Here is a 16043-nt window from a genome sequence, read left to right as displayed (position 1 = left end):
TGACGTCACGATGCACTGCAGAGTAGGCAACCCCACCATGCAGGAAATCAGAAGATACACGCAACTGGCATGGGAGACACGCGTGCACCCTGCCCGAGGGCACAAGGGTGACGCCAGAGCCCTGGGGATCCAAGCCTCAGAATATGCAGACCTAGCGCTTGAAGGCAACGAAATGCCTCGCGTTAAGGTGAATGCTAGAACAGGACCCCAGAGGCGCTGATCACCCCGCCAGCAGGGTAGGCAACAGAACCAGGGGGGTGGTAACCAGACACACCCCCAGGGTCATGGCAGGCCTAAACAACAAAACGTTCGCCGGCCGAAAGGAAATGTGCGGTCCGAACGAAAACCCAAACAAGACGGTAAGTGGGTAGGCAAGGTTTCAAATCCCCTCAGAGAACAAGATTTGAGAGAGGAAATGGAGGATATAAGGAGATGCTTGACTGAGTTAGTAACTAAGCTTGAACGCTCCGTTGTTCACCAGATCCGTCGACCTCCTCAAAGGAACACGGCGCTGAAACCTCGTCAGCATGACTAGACGATGTACCCCCTCCCGTTAACGCCAAAGTTTACTTTGTAGGTCGGGAAAAGGGGAACAGTGTCTAAGTTGCTCCCCAAAACAGTCACTCCTAACATGCCACACCCTCCTTTCCTGACCTTCTTGGGCAATCTGTACTGTAAGGGCAACGCCTGACACATGGGTCATTCAACTCCCACGCACTACTCGACAATGGTTCCGAAATAGTCTAATGGGTTCCAACACCTTCGCAGAGGTGGCTAGAGCAAAGCTCTCCCTTGGCAAACCATTATAGACAGAGACCTACAACGTAAGCATCACAAGCTACACGCAAGATAGGTCGTCTATCACAAAACGGGCCTGGATTGACACCTTTCAAGGGATGATGCTAATAGACCCCGTTTACATATGTCCCATTAATACGGAGCCACTGTTAGTTGGCCAAGACCTACTGAACCGATTGGCTCCGCTCATTGACTGCCGTCGTGGACACATGTGGGCTCAGGTTGACATACCGAGACCACTTGGTCCAGAAAACAGTTCGCCAGCTTCAGATGCACATGTCGCCATCGTCCAAAAATCCAGCAGAGACGACGACTCCAATAAGAACAATTACAGGGCCTGGGTAAAACCCTTCAGGGTACTGTAGTCACTGTAAATTTGCAATCCGTTCTTATCAATAACACTTTGCACGCTTTAGGGACTTTTGTCAGAGAAAACAACTTATGCTTGTATCGTTAGAGATCTAATGCAGGACCTCATGGAAATTAGCTCCTCAGTCAACAGTCTGAGCGGTGGAAGGATTCCAGCTTACCTGGTCTCCCTAGACCTTGTCGAACAAATCCTTAGATCTGCTACTATCTCCATTGTGCAACCTTCACAGATATACCTGGCATATAGTTTTGGCATTGAAATTCCAATCCATGTAAATCCTCAGAACCTCAAAATAGGATTTATCCTCAATCTTCCATCATAGGCAGAGTATATATAGACTAAAGTCTGTATTTAATGTTGGTTTTCAGAGAGGTAATGCACACATTCACCTCAAAACACCAGCAACACTCGCCTACCATGATGAGGACCCCTCGCTCTACCTTATCCCAAACCTAAACATGTGTACCAAGACAAAGTACATTCATTGGGTTTGACAAAACGCAATCCGTTTGTTAGAGAGGTGACTAACTACCTCCCTAAACAAGTGTCATGGTAGCATGTCCGTCAAAAATGAAGGAACAGAGACAAAAGTAGAGCGAGCAGGCAATCGCTGGCTCGTTAACACACCAGCCACCGAAGTCATATGACTGCCATGATACAGCCACTAAACTAAGGCTACCAATCCAAACGGTGTTCTTAATGGTTCCCCAAAGAGCCAACTTGCACATTGACGATATTGTCCTCCATCATCTCAACGTCAACAAACATGACGCAGAAATTGAGATCATGGACACATTTAGAGGTCACAGCCTCACCGTTGATGAAACCCTTTGAAAGCAGCTTCAAGCTGAAGGAATGAAATTATTGAAGTTCAGTCTCAAAACGACTGGCTTGTCCACTATATTTCCTAGTCACATAAGCAGATCGTCATCTTACCAAGAACACCCTATCAGTTTGGTTGCCCTCTGGCTCCTCCTTAGTGGTTGGATCATCATCGCAATTATTGCACACGCCATGTACAGGTACATTCAACACCTACAGGCCAGACTGGACTCACTTCTCATACAGCCGTGTTTTACACACCAGTCTGAGCCCATCCCACAGGTTAACCCCATAATTTCCAAGGATAAGCCTTTTAACCTTTAACCGTCCTTTCCTCTAACATTTTGTTCCTAGTAACCAATGTCAGGTTCTACTTTGATTTTGTGTTATGACCAAAGAACAACAAAGGATTGTGTTATAGTTAATGCTGTGCCTTCCAATAACTTGAAATGTTTATGTGTGATGAATGTAGTTTTAGATTTAGCTAGAAGTTCTATGACATCATCAGGAGTTGAAATACCTCTGAAATGTTTCGTGAGTTGCTTCCAGCGACTTTGTTCACCGAGTATGGACGCAGCTCTTCGTTGCTCTCAGGTGCAACCTCGTGGCACAAGGAAGTAACGTCCAACTTGAAACTGTAGCCATACAATCTCCATCTCGCTGGACGAGTTGAGATTACTCTGTGTTCAACCGAACACTCTAACGGATCCGAAGGAGACCGCCGAGCAATTCGCATCTTCATCTGTTTGCCTACAGAAGTGAAGAGACTAAAGATTTCTCTTCCATCTTCAATCAAGTTGACATTTCTGAGTTCTCCACCAGCCCGCCGAGAATCAACAGCCGTGCCCGCCGACAAAGCGAGGAAACGGCCTCCCATCATCACACGAGCCTCAAGGAACCGGGTCAGAGTTAAAGGACAGAGGAAAACACATTCTACCTGTGTCCTCATGCGATTCAAGTAAGAGGTTTACGTCTGGGCAGAGATAGAATATTATAGTGTGTTATTCTTGTGTTTCAAGGTTTTTGCTTGTACAGTTTACGGACTGCCATGTCCGCTCATTATTAATACTCAGGGTACTAATTATCACAAATTTGTTTTGCTGTATTGTGGTCCAACCAAACTGGATTGTTGTGCAATTTCGCCATCGTGGGTGAGACAGCAACTGAGTTCATCCATTAAAGAGTCAAATAACGCGGGACTTTTACGAGCCCCACTCGTAAAACTGCGTCTCTGAGTGATAAACTGAGAGCTGCTTTCTCTCCCACTATCGCGAAATCGGCTTTAGGGCTGTCACTCCTCTCTCTCTCTCTCTCTCTCTCTCTCTCTCTCGTAATAACCACACTGACACACAAACACACACTGTCACACACATGCACCTTATGTGTTATAGGATTATTTTATTTCCATATCTAATCATATCACTGTTTAGTTTGTAGTTGTAAGTCAGAAGTTTATTGACTGCATTGTATTAATTATTAATTGATATTACTGCATAAATAAACTTTGTTTATATTACAAAGAGAAGTGTTTTGGTTTGTTTTGCATACGCCTGTGTCATGCTGACGGGATGTCAGTGCTCAGATTCAAACCGTCATTCACTGTTTTTTTTTTTCGGAAAATCGATATTCTTCGGATGTCGATTTTCCTAAGAAAACAATCTAAAATTGAGACTGTTTTACTATTTGGTTATTAGTCCCTAATTCCAGGGTGGTGCCCTGTCAATGTAAATCCTTATTAATATTCTATTGATTTTTGATCATTGATAATTATCTTTGATGATTGAATTTGAATGATCAATAAGCTAGTGTTAATTTTAATTAATGTTTCATTGATGTTAACAATTAACGATTATCTTTGATAATTGTTGATTTAAAGGATTTTAAAAAGCTAACATTGATTCTCATCAATGTTCTATTGATTTTAATAATTAATAATTATCTTTGATAATTATTATTGCTAATAACCAAACTTGCTCCTAAACATAGCACACTACATTTACTGGAGCCCCATGTGAGGTTTTAATGAGTTAGATCCAATTAATTAATTTAAATATTAATAACTACAGAAATAATTAATTATTTCTGATAGTAACACTGATCTAAACAACCAGTAAAGCCCTACATTAACATAGAGTGCATAATATGTCAACTCAACAAACTTGATATAATCAAAGTTGTTATTTACAGGCCACCACAATATTGCTTATCTTTGTTTCAAAGATATATTACCAAACTCTGCAATATATTAAACAATATGTCAGATAATATCTTTTTAATTGGTGATTGGAACCATGATGAATTAAAAACACACACATTGTCTAAATTGATGGCAAACCTAGGCTATGTTCACTGTGTCAAAGAACCTACCACTGAAAATGGAACATTGATTGATCATGTGAACAAGAAAATGACATCTAAATATACTACCATTGCACAAGATATGCCAGTATATTTCAGTACACATGAAGCAATTCATTGTACATTTTCACAAACATAACCGTGTTTCTATAACATATAAATCTGTGTAACTGAATACAGCATCTGCCTTGTAATTGCCATGTTGGTGTAATCAGGAATGGCCCATTGTAATCATTCACAATTTGAAGCTGATCAGACCAAGCATGACCAAGTTATTCCTACTTCCTGGCCGACTTCCTGTTGGGCAGAGCTTAAGACTGTCAGCGTGATGTTGTCCGGCTTGATGAGATCTATATATGTACTGAGTTTAGAGACTGTAGCTGAAAAAAAGGTGTGCTACAGAGCATCCCAAAAATGCATATTTTACAGGGGGCAAAACAGAGCCCCCCCACGACCCCCCATGTGAACTTTTGCCCAGCTCTAATGGTTAACAACTCTGATGTGTGTGCCAAATGTCATGTAAATTCAAGCATTCCAATTGCCTCAAAACACACCTAATATATAAAAGAATAATAACATTCAATGTGTTGCCATGGCAACATTAAAAAAGATATCAATAAATCCTTACCAATTTCACATCAGTGTTGTCCTCACATTATTTTAAACAAGTTTGAAGCAATTCAGGTAAAAATGAGAGTGCTATTCCAAAGTCTGTAAAAAGTGCCACACTTCCTGCTGCCAGTTGGTGGCACTATGACCATGCCCCACAATAGTCACATCCATGTGATCAGCCCCCAATACCAAATATAAATCTCAATTTTGATCTAAATCACACAGTGCACGCCGAACATATGAGCACTTCCTGTTTCTCATTTTTCACCATAAATGTATCGCTTCGCCATGGCAACACCATTCGATATATCAAAAATCCGTTCACAATTTAGCATCTTCAATGTCTTGGCATGAGGTTGGCCACGTTTGGTGCCTGTCAAATAAATCCCCTAGGAGGAGTGTTTCAATTCCAGAGCACGCATTTTACAAACAAAACAAAATTGCCGACTTCCCGTTGGGCAGAGCTAATACAAGCCATGTCAGACATGATAAGTCTGTCATGGTGAGAACAATGTCCTCACCAAAACTTGTGAATATCAGTCAAACTCTGTGGCAACCACAGCGATAAACTCATTCAAAATGTTAGGGGGCGCAATGGAGTCCACTGGCCACACCCAGGACAAATGACATAAGAATGATAAAATCTTGCAAAACTTTGACGGGTATGCCAAGTTTCAATCGTTTTGAAAAATTGAATAAGCATTTACAAACTAGGGGGCGCTGTAGAACCAATGAGGCACATCTATGCTGAATTGCAATATCAAATCAAAAGATGTCCTAAGACAAATGTATGTGTAAACTTTCATATGTTTTCAGCCATCATAAGCCCCTCAAAACACCATGGGAAAATGTGAAAATCCCATATTCCATCCAACATGGCTGACTTCCTGTTGGGTGGAGTCAAATACAACCAAGTGTACTTTGTCTTGTATGATGAGAGCAGTAACCATACCAAATCTTGTGCACATCTGAGCAACTTCATCCCAACCATTGCCTGTGTTTGGAGGTGCTGTAGAGCTCCTCGACCACACCCAAGCCTAAACACTACATAACTTTTTGATTTTATGCAGGTCTGATGTGTGTGCCAAGTTTCTTGAGTTTTCAAGCATGATGAATGCCATATAAATGGGTGAATGCGTTAAAAATAAAAAAGTTATTGTGAAAAAACATTCCAAAAACAATAGGGCTTTAGCAACTTGAGGCCTGCACCTCTGGTGCGCGGGCCCCAATTACAACATTTATTATTTATTGGCAAGTAATTGGTTTGGCTCAGTGACTTCACAATGGGGAAAAAGACATACATTTAAAGTCTTCAATTTGGCGTCATGAACAGGATCAGCGTCTTCAGGCATCTGTCTCAGAACAATCAGGTAAGACTTTTTTGATCATTTTGAATAAGTCTGCCTGATAATAGTCAGTAATGAGACATATTGTCTGAGAACTGCTGTAAAGAATTGTGTTATCAATTAATACCAGTTGGTTTTGCCAAGATTTAGCAGATGTCAGACGTAGCTAAATTTAAGATTAATTTAAGTTAATCTGGCTAATTAAAGTTGATCTGATCAGTGGAACCTTAAACTATTTTAATTAAACTAGGAAATTGACTGCTGGAGAAAAGGAGGCGATTAAGCTGTGAGACAAGGTGAGAGGTCAGGTTAATGGTTACTGTTCAGGATGGAAGCCAATAACAGAAAGACATGGAACTGAATCTCCAAATGTGATCATTGATCAGATGAATATTTGGACAAACTGAATGAATATTTGGACAAATGGCTGGGAATAAGGAAGTGCCATGATGACATCTGCCAGAAATACTGTATCAAGCACACAGAGAGGGGGTTATGGGCCTTGGCTGACATTAAATGGTCTTATGGAAAGACACAGCATCTAAGGATGAACACCAGGAGAGATGGATTGTCTGTGATTTTAGACAAACAAACTGGACAGCATCTGCTGAACTGTGAGACAAATTACAATGTGAGATCAAGGCAGAGAAGGCAGAAGTTCGAGCTGTAGCTGAACAATTGCAAAATGAAAAGAAGGACAAAGAGACTGTTGAAGAGAAATGACAAGTTGTTGAATTTGCTTTCAAAACAACTGGAATCGAAAGACTGTTTTGGATTAAAGATTCCTTTCACAACAGTGACATTAAGCAAAAATATGGTGAGTCACCAGATGAATATGCCCTACATAAATGGAATGCCTATGAAGGATGGGCTCTTTGTGCTAAAAAGTGCCTTACAGAGAGGATATACAGTTCACTGACACATATTTGGATGGATTTGGCCCAAGATACCAACATGCCTTATCACTGGGGGTCAGTCCAAGAGAAACATCTGACTAAATCATGCAATGGGCAGGCTTTGTAGAGATGGTTCTGAAATCAGATAAAGGAATAGGAAACAAGCCAAATCGAAAGGGAGTGGCAGCAGTTCAATTCAATGTGGACATAGATAGAAAGTTGAAGGTCTGTGGCAACTCTGGGAAGCGCGGCCATTACAGAAGGGATTGTTGGGTGAAAGCAGGAGCCACCGAGGATAATGGTCCACCAGTCAAACAGTTTGCTGTCAAGAACGATGGCCAATACCCTCAAGAGAAGATGTGGACTGAGGCAGAAGTTCGTCAGCTCATTGAGATCATACGTCCACAATAGGAATCAGTGGCCCCAGTCTGAGGAAGACAAGAGACAATTGCCTTTTTGTTCCCGCATTAATGGGGGGCCATCAGGTTGAATGATTGGTAGACACTGGAGCTGCCATTTCAACAACTGACCTGAATCTACCCACAATGAATGAAACCATGGAAGTTGAATGAGTTGGAGGAGGCATCTTGACATTTCACAAGAGCATACCAGTTCCTCTGCAAATACATGAAGATGAAGTCTTATGGACATCTTTTTGGGTAGGGTCAAATTCACAAGGAAGCCTTATTGGCATGGACATTCTTCAATTGTTGAACATGATTATATTCACTGACAGCTGTCAAATCACCAGACCAACAGGGATTCACAGGACCATTGTCACCCAGTGGAGGGTACCAATACATACTGGTTATTTTGGATCGTTTACCCAGATGGGTGGAAGCATCTCCTACACGAGTCTGTACTGCCGGAGCAGCGCCTCGAGTAATAGCGGAAGTCTTTCCCCACTGGGGCCTCCCATATAAAATTGATCCAGACAATGGAACCCATCTCAATGGAAAGCTGATGAAGGAAGCCATGAAGTTGATGGGGATCAAACAGAAGTTCCACATTCCATACCACCCACAAAGCTCAGGGATGGTGGAAAGAATGAATAGATCACTAAAAACATCTCTCACCAAAACCATTCTGCAGACAGGCCAAGGTTGGCACAAATTGCTACCCGCTAACTTGTAGAACCTAAGAGCTACCACAAATCGAGTAACAGGACTGACACCATACGAGCTGATGACTGGAAGACAATGGTTTTGCCACCTGATGCTCCACCACCAGCAGGAACGGGAGGAGATTCCACTTTGTTCCAAGATAAGTTGCAACGCTATCTCACAATGCTAGACAAAACCACTAAAGACAACAACAAGAAAATGCAAGAAGCTCAACAGCAATGGGATGAGAAACATATCACTACTAACACCCCACACATTCCCCAAGTAGTCAGTTTTGTTATGGTCAAAAGCATTGCTAGGAAAGGCTTAGAACCAAGGTGGGAGGGACCATATGAAATACTCTTGACAACAAACACAAGTGTTTGCCTTAAGGGGAAGGGTGTAGGAACAGATAGATGTTACCACTGGTCACAAGTTAAACCCTGTCTATGAATGAACATAGAGATAATGATGGCTGATGGCCTGAGATTGAAACCTGTTCATTCATTTGATTTAGAAATTGGGTAACAAAGGAGTGATGTTTAATCATTTTCCTCTGCTTCCATTTTAGAGGTAATTTCCATTGACATTGATTAGAGATGGAAACAAATCTGTTTCCGAGAGAGAGATGTGAGATTGTGTGGGAAAACCTCATAACTTCTACTCATGTGGAGATTAACTTCTGTATGAATAGTACTCACTTGCTTATACTGTGGGATTCCCTAACCCAAGGGTGTGTTTATCCTAAGGGTGCTATCATAGTGGAGAAAAGGATCAAAGGATATTATGTCATTCAACAGATGAGAATGAATACTGTGAGATGAATTTGGACAAATTTGGAAACTGGAAAAAGTAGACAATATATTTACCTTTCTGATGAAGAGACAAACAAAGCTAAAATATGTCCAATTACAACTACTAATCCCGCTCATGGTATTTTGTTAGCAAGGGAGACCAAGACTTTGATAGACGGAGCTCACATGGTGCAGCAATGTGTCAGTTACAATCTACAATGCGTACAGCAATGTGTAGAAGTACAATCTACTATGAGAATTACTCACAAATAAGGAAATGGTTGATGAAAGAAGTAGAATATTATACATTTAAAAATCATCTGAATAACATAAGATACAAATCACTTAGTATATGGGTGGGATGATGATTTAGTGGAAGAAATTATTAACTTTTCGAGATGGTTAAGAGAGTTAAAGCAAGTGTTAAATCAGCCCAAGAAGAGGGAATTCAAGCAATGGGCCATGTAATCATGGCAAATGGAATAGTTAATTTGATGACTGAGAGGAAATTGGCACAAATTCAAGGGAATCTATCATGTTCAGAATGGATCATTTTCACGGTGGTTGTTGTTTTTGTACTTCTGTTAATCATAAAACTTATATGTGTGAAGGGAAAGAAAAGTAACAAATCTATCCAATTGGTTATTTCCAAATATGTTGACAAGATAGAGGGAGGGCAGTATAGGGTAAAATAGGAGTTCCTCACATACCATACACTGCATGCAAAACACAACCTCACAAACAATTAACACCCGCCTACTGATGCTTGTCCAGACACTGGTGAAGATTAATTAGTTTATCTTTTCTTAGATTGTTGAGGGTTTATTAACTTACACATAATCATAAATGACACATATAGTACATGGGGACATATCACAGGGATGGGGTTTTCTTTTGTTTTTTTTTTTTTGTTCTCTTCCAGAGTTTCCTTTTCCTCATTTCCTGTTTGTCTATTTCTTTATTTAGGTCAATCATTTTCTCTCTCCTATCACTTCATAACAGGTGGCCACCTGGAGGAGATGGGTGGAGCTTGATGGCTGTATCTCCAGTGGAGGGAAAACTGTAGTTTTTTTAGTAATTTCGTAGCATTATATTATGTTGTCTTTATATGGTCACATTTACTTCTATAAGACTTGCACGACAGCTTATAAGTTCTACACATCTGTTTCATATTATCTGGACCTAAACCTTGCCCAAGAAGCACATTCCAGACAGAGTATGTAATTCCTGCTTAAACAATAGAGAGAGAGTTGTTTTTCCTATGAATGCACTTAAATACGACTTGTACGGGAAAAATCTTCAGAGAAAAGAATAGGATTGGAAAACCATTTGTATGACACCACTCTTCAGATTAAAATGTTGCTTTCTCTCCTATGTCTGATAACTAAAATAATTAATACATTTATTATTTCTCAGCAAGTAAACGGGGAAAAAGACATACATTTAAAGTCTTCAATATCCCAGCCTCTGAGTGTACTAGAAGCTTAATCTAGGTGTCATTGAAAAGCTGCATAATGGCATTCCTTAGAAAGAGAGCTTTTTATTTGATATATGACTTGTCTATGTAAGAGCAATTACACTTTTATATTAATATGTATATTTTTACATCATTGCCACAAGGTGGCATTCATTTGCGACACAGAGGTTTTCAGGTCTTGTTATTTTATGTAACACAAATGCAAAATCGACTGAGTTTTGTGGAAAGTTCAGATTCTAAACTCTCAAATGGCATCACATATGACTATTTATGTACTGTATCAAGGGACTTTTACATTTTAAGGGTAAACTTATTGGTCACACTCTATAATAATTTGCATTAATAAATAATTAATAAACATTATTTAATGCCTAACAAATCATTAGTTAATGTTTTTTCAGATAATGTGCTTGTTAATGTTTACTAATGAATTTAACTAATATAAAATAATAATCTGTAAAGCATTATCTAATGCTATGTATGTCAAATGCTTACAAATGTTATTAAACTTATTAAACTTTTGTTCTTTTATGGCTTTGCACTTTTTAACATCTATAAAAAATTTAACAAATGTTACAAAATGATTAACAGATCATATGTTAAAGTACATTTAGAATGTTTACAAATATCTTTAAACTTTTTCATCAATGATTTATAAATGAGCTCATGCACTTTTTTACATTTACAAATGTTTTCAGAAATCATTTGTACAAATTATGTATTAATGTCCAGCTAAATAACCAACATCTGTAAAAAACACACATTTACTGCTAGTTTGTTGATGTATATGCTTTTACTCCTTACACATCTTTACAACTCAATTATTAATTATTTGTTCATATATTTGCAGTTCCCAATCTAAAGTCCCAATCTACTCGTACATTGTAAATGTTTATAAAGGTTTACTAATGATTATCAGGAGTTAAATTAATTTGTCAGAATTAAAGTCAAGTTGATTCAAATTGCACATAACCACTTTTTACAGTGTAGATTTTTATATTTTCTGAAGAAAATGCTGCTCACTGGCCCAAACAGCTATCCACAATCAAAACATCTCTATGATGTTCTGGTCTCTAGATATTGCTTGTGTCCCTCCTTTAATATAAGTCTATGGAATTTTTTACTGGTTTTATTATCCAAAAATTATGAATCTGATTGCTTAGAAAAACAATAATACACATCTCTCTCTTCAACAAGCCACATGATTTGTAGTATCATTCATGTCTGTAGCACAAACGTGTGGGGTGAGTTATGTGCCGAAGTTTAAAACTTAGGGGTAATGGTTTGTTCAAATCCTATCCCAGTATAAGAATTAGTAATCATGATGCTTGCCTTAATAAACACCACCAGTAATAATCACATGTTGTTCAACAATATTACTCAGTACTTATTTATGTGTAGACACATTCACACTGTAATGCAAAGACATTGTGAAGATTTGTCCCCCTCTTCTTAAAGCATATTAGGACAGTTAACACAAAAACTAACAAAATATTGATGCCACTATAGCAACAAGAAGTTACAAATGTATCTGCAGTTAGAGGGCTTTACATATAACAAAGTGTATGCATGAGGTGGGAATCATTTAAGCACTATGTTTACAGATTTAGTCACAGATTTGACACCGACATAATTAAGGATCTTTTGTTTAATTAAAATAAATATGAACAAACATCTGGTAGCAATTATAATCAAAAAATAAATAGTCATTAGAGGTTTGATAGACATATGTGTGTAGTAAAAGGTCAGTGAAATATAAAATTATGCGGTATCAGTTCTTTTTGTATATTTATATATGCATATTATATTTTCTTTTCCCAGTCTGATCTTACCATCTACGCAGGCCGGCCTGGCTCTTGTTGTCCCAGCGATCTGTCCTTTCTTACATGCACAGCGGGCTGTCTGTCTGGCGATTGTCCTGCGTGGCTGAGTGCTGTCTCTATCTAGAGTGACAATCTCACAGGTGCCTGCTGCCAACTGACCTGCAGGACACAACCAAACACAGAACAAGAGTTCAATCAGAGGAATGCTGAGAAAGATAGCAGTCAATTGCTCAGATGTTGCACTTTTACAGACTCAGGTTTCATTTTGTTGTGATGATTCTGCTAAATACTTTAGGAGACATAAAAACACAAAGAAATTAGACAATTGTTGACATACGTGGATAGCATAGTTTAGATCATCTGGTCTTGGAAGAATTGGATGAGAATATTTGCTAAGAATTGGATGAGAATAATTGGCCATAGGGAGAACTGGGACATTTTATGGGCCACGATAAGCTGAAATGGCCCGCCGCGTTATGCAGAATGGGCCACAAAACAGCGGCACGAAATGCCGAAGGGGGCAGCGATATGCAGAAAAGGACAGGAAAAACGTCTGAAAATCAGGAGATTTCAGAAGAAGTCTGCATTTGCTCTCCATTTAATCTCATTGTTGTCTATGAAAATCATTTGAGATATTCATTCATGATTTTTCTTTCCTATCATGGGGATATCCAATGACTCATCTCAGCAACTACAACAATGTCATACTAATATGAAATTTTGACCTTACTTTTCTATGTCAGTGTGTTTTGAGATTAAAATTTGGGTAACACTTTACATAAATGTTCCCTTAATTGAGGCTTTATAAAGAGGTTCATTAATGACTAATAAGTAATTTACAAATGCATTATAAATCGTTTACATGCAGTTATCACAACATTGGTAAAAATGTTGACTTTCATGCAATATTTGCCAAATAGTCATTTTAAATTACATGTCATATATGCTTAATAAATACACTTATTTATACTTCAATACTTATTCATACAAGATACATTTTCCCTGGTTACAATTGTTGAGTGGTACTGAGCATTTATAACATGTGAGGTAAAATGTCTCACTTTTTGGCATGTATTGCATGTAAGTTACCCTATTTATGCATGTTGTTATAACTGCATATCAATGATTTATTATGCATTTGTACATTCATTATTAGTGTAATCCCTTAACATGGGGAACGTTAAGCTACATTTTTACCAAATTTGCTTTTCTTAGTGTGAAGCGACAAAAATTATTTGCAATTACTTACACTACTTAAAACTCTTAGTTTTAATAGTTTGAACAAAACAAATAGTTTGGTCCTGAATGCTGATTGGTTAAAACAGCTTTGCATTTAATTTCATTCTGAAGTACACAATATGCAACCTGCAGCATCGTTTTCAGTCACTTTGTTCCAGAAACACATTTTGAGTTTAACGCACTAAAGAAAAAATGAAAGTATTTAAATTATTATATCTCAGCAACGGAAACATGATTATATCATTTGAGACTTCCTCTTTTTATTTAGTGCAAGAAACTCAAAATGTGTTGTTGGGTTAAAATAAGTCACATATAACAACATATACTGTAGCTATGATGTGAAACACCTGTTCACCTAGCTACTGTCACTATCCACAGGAACCGTAGAGGCTAACTATTAACTGTCACGTTCTGTCTCCCTCATGTTTAACTTGGACTCTTATTTTGAAGTTTCCTCCTACATCTCCCACATTGCACTACCCTCAATTTTGAAGTTTCCTCCTACATCTCCCACAGTGCACTACCCTCAATCACTACCAGCTGTTCCTCATCATCCTCACCTGTCTTCCATCCCCTCATTAGTTCCTTTGTGTATATATACCCTTGAGTTTTGTTCATTGTTTGTCAGTTCTTGTCTGTGTAAAGCTTGTGATATAGTTTGTTTATTTAGTTTATGGTACTCCATGTTGTTCTGTATCTCCTTCATATCTTCATTAAAGCCAGCAAATAGATCCATCGCCTCCCCTTCTTCATCTTCACCACCACAAACTGTGACATAACCTTAGTTTGCATGTCAAAAATTATATATTCTATATATAAACACCGAAGACAAAACTGTTGTATTTTCTGCATATAATTCATGTAAATGAATGCAAATGAGCAACACAACTTTAAAAGCATCAGTCAGCATCATGTGTGTGTTCATATGCGGTTTCGTCAGATATCATCTTGTGAGTTATTGAATACATTTTTAGAACGCGCACAACCAGCGTGTTTTACGCCGCTTTTCACCTGTTCTGTTTGTGACGAGCACGCTGTACCGCACGCAACAACAAACCTAGCGAGAGAGTCGTGAACAAATGACTCTTTTGAACCGGATCTTTTTCAAGAATCACCCGAAAAGAACTGAGGGTTTGAAGGTTAGCAGTTTAAATCAGATTCACTTTCTCAGCGAATCAGCCGTCAGTGAGCTCAAAACTGGTATCGCAGCCATTTCAAAATAAGAGTCCCGTGTGTATTTCGGGCTTCTTTATAATTAAAAGTCACGTACTGCGTACCACTTTTTTCTTCTGGTAATTATTGATTGGGATTGGAATAGCACAATAAACTGCATCTGGGATTTCATTCAATTTGCACTCTTGTAGTCTCTGTGTCTGGGGCCAACAGTAAAGAAAAACTAAGGCAATATAAAAAAATAAAATAAAAAAATAAATAATAATAATAATAATAATAATAATAATATATATATATATATATATATATATATATATATATATATATATATATATATATATATATATATATCAAGCTTTTGACACTTAGGGCAATTGAGAGTGCAATAGTTGTCAAATCAAATCCCTTTATTGTCACTCAACCATATACACAAGTGCAACAGTGGGTGAAAGTCTTGGGTGCGATTCCAAGAAACATAGCAGTATGACAATTGCAATAAACATCTGATCTACACATAACACAGTTTACACATCTTGTTACACAACACAATATACACCTAATAATATACATTAAACAGTATGCACAAAATAAGAAGACTGTATACAATAAAAAATACACTGTACTCTGCCTGACAGGAAGTCCAGGATCCAGCTGCACAGTGAGTTGTTTAAGCCCGGAGTTTCACATTAAGCTTGGAGGGCACTATGGTGTTGAATGCTGAGCTGTAGTCTACAAACATATTTACAGATAAAATTATGCGTCCCGTATCGAATCAATACGGGATGCGATTTGTCCCGTATTTAAGCTGGCCAGATGGCGTCACGGTGAAATCGTTCCAGATCGCTAATTTAACATTGATATAAATTGGAAAATGTGCCTATGATGGGTAAAGGACCATCCGAAAAGTCCACAAATGGTGCTAAAACTGTGGATTTGTTGTATATAAATGTTCAATAAGATCAAACAATATATGAATACACTCACTGAGTCATAAAGACAAGTACAGGTGAAGGAAGAATGAAAAATACATATAAACCAACCAAAATGTATACATAAATAAAGGATACAAATAATCGAAAAGATAAAAATAAATATATTTTAACATATAAAATAAGTCTTTTATTATTTTTTTTATAAGTCAGGGGTCAAGAAAGTTCTAATTTCAGCATATAAGAAAGGGTATAAATTTTTTTATTAATAATGCATATTAACTCAACGTATTTAATGCTAAA

General features: G+C 38.1%; 1 protein-coding gene across 1 annotated transcript in view; it reads right to left on the bottom strand.

The window, feature by feature from the left end:
* Positions 1–16043, bottom strand: part of LOC127434908 (chemokine-like protein TAFA-5) — a 300288-nt gene that overhangs the window by 135932 nt on the left and 148313 nt on the right. Inside the window, exon 2 of the mRNA XM_051687974.1 lies at positions 12409–12558. Within this exon, the coding sequence (XP_051543934.1) occupies positions 12409–12558 (150 nt within the window). The remainder of the gene's footprint in view (positions 1–12408; positions 12559–16043) is intronic.

The sequence above is a fragment of the Myxocyprinus asiaticus genome, chromosome 45, assembly GCF_019703515.2.
Source record: "Myxocyprinus asiaticus isolate MX2 ecotype Aquarium Trade chromosome 45, UBuf_Myxa_2, whole genome shotgun sequence".
NCBI lineage: Eukaryota > Metazoa > Chordata > Actinopteri > Cypriniformes > Catostomidae > Myxocyprinus > Myxocyprinus asiaticus.
Note: the sequence above shows the minus strand (reverse complement) of the source record. Positions and strands in the feature narration are given on the sequence as shown.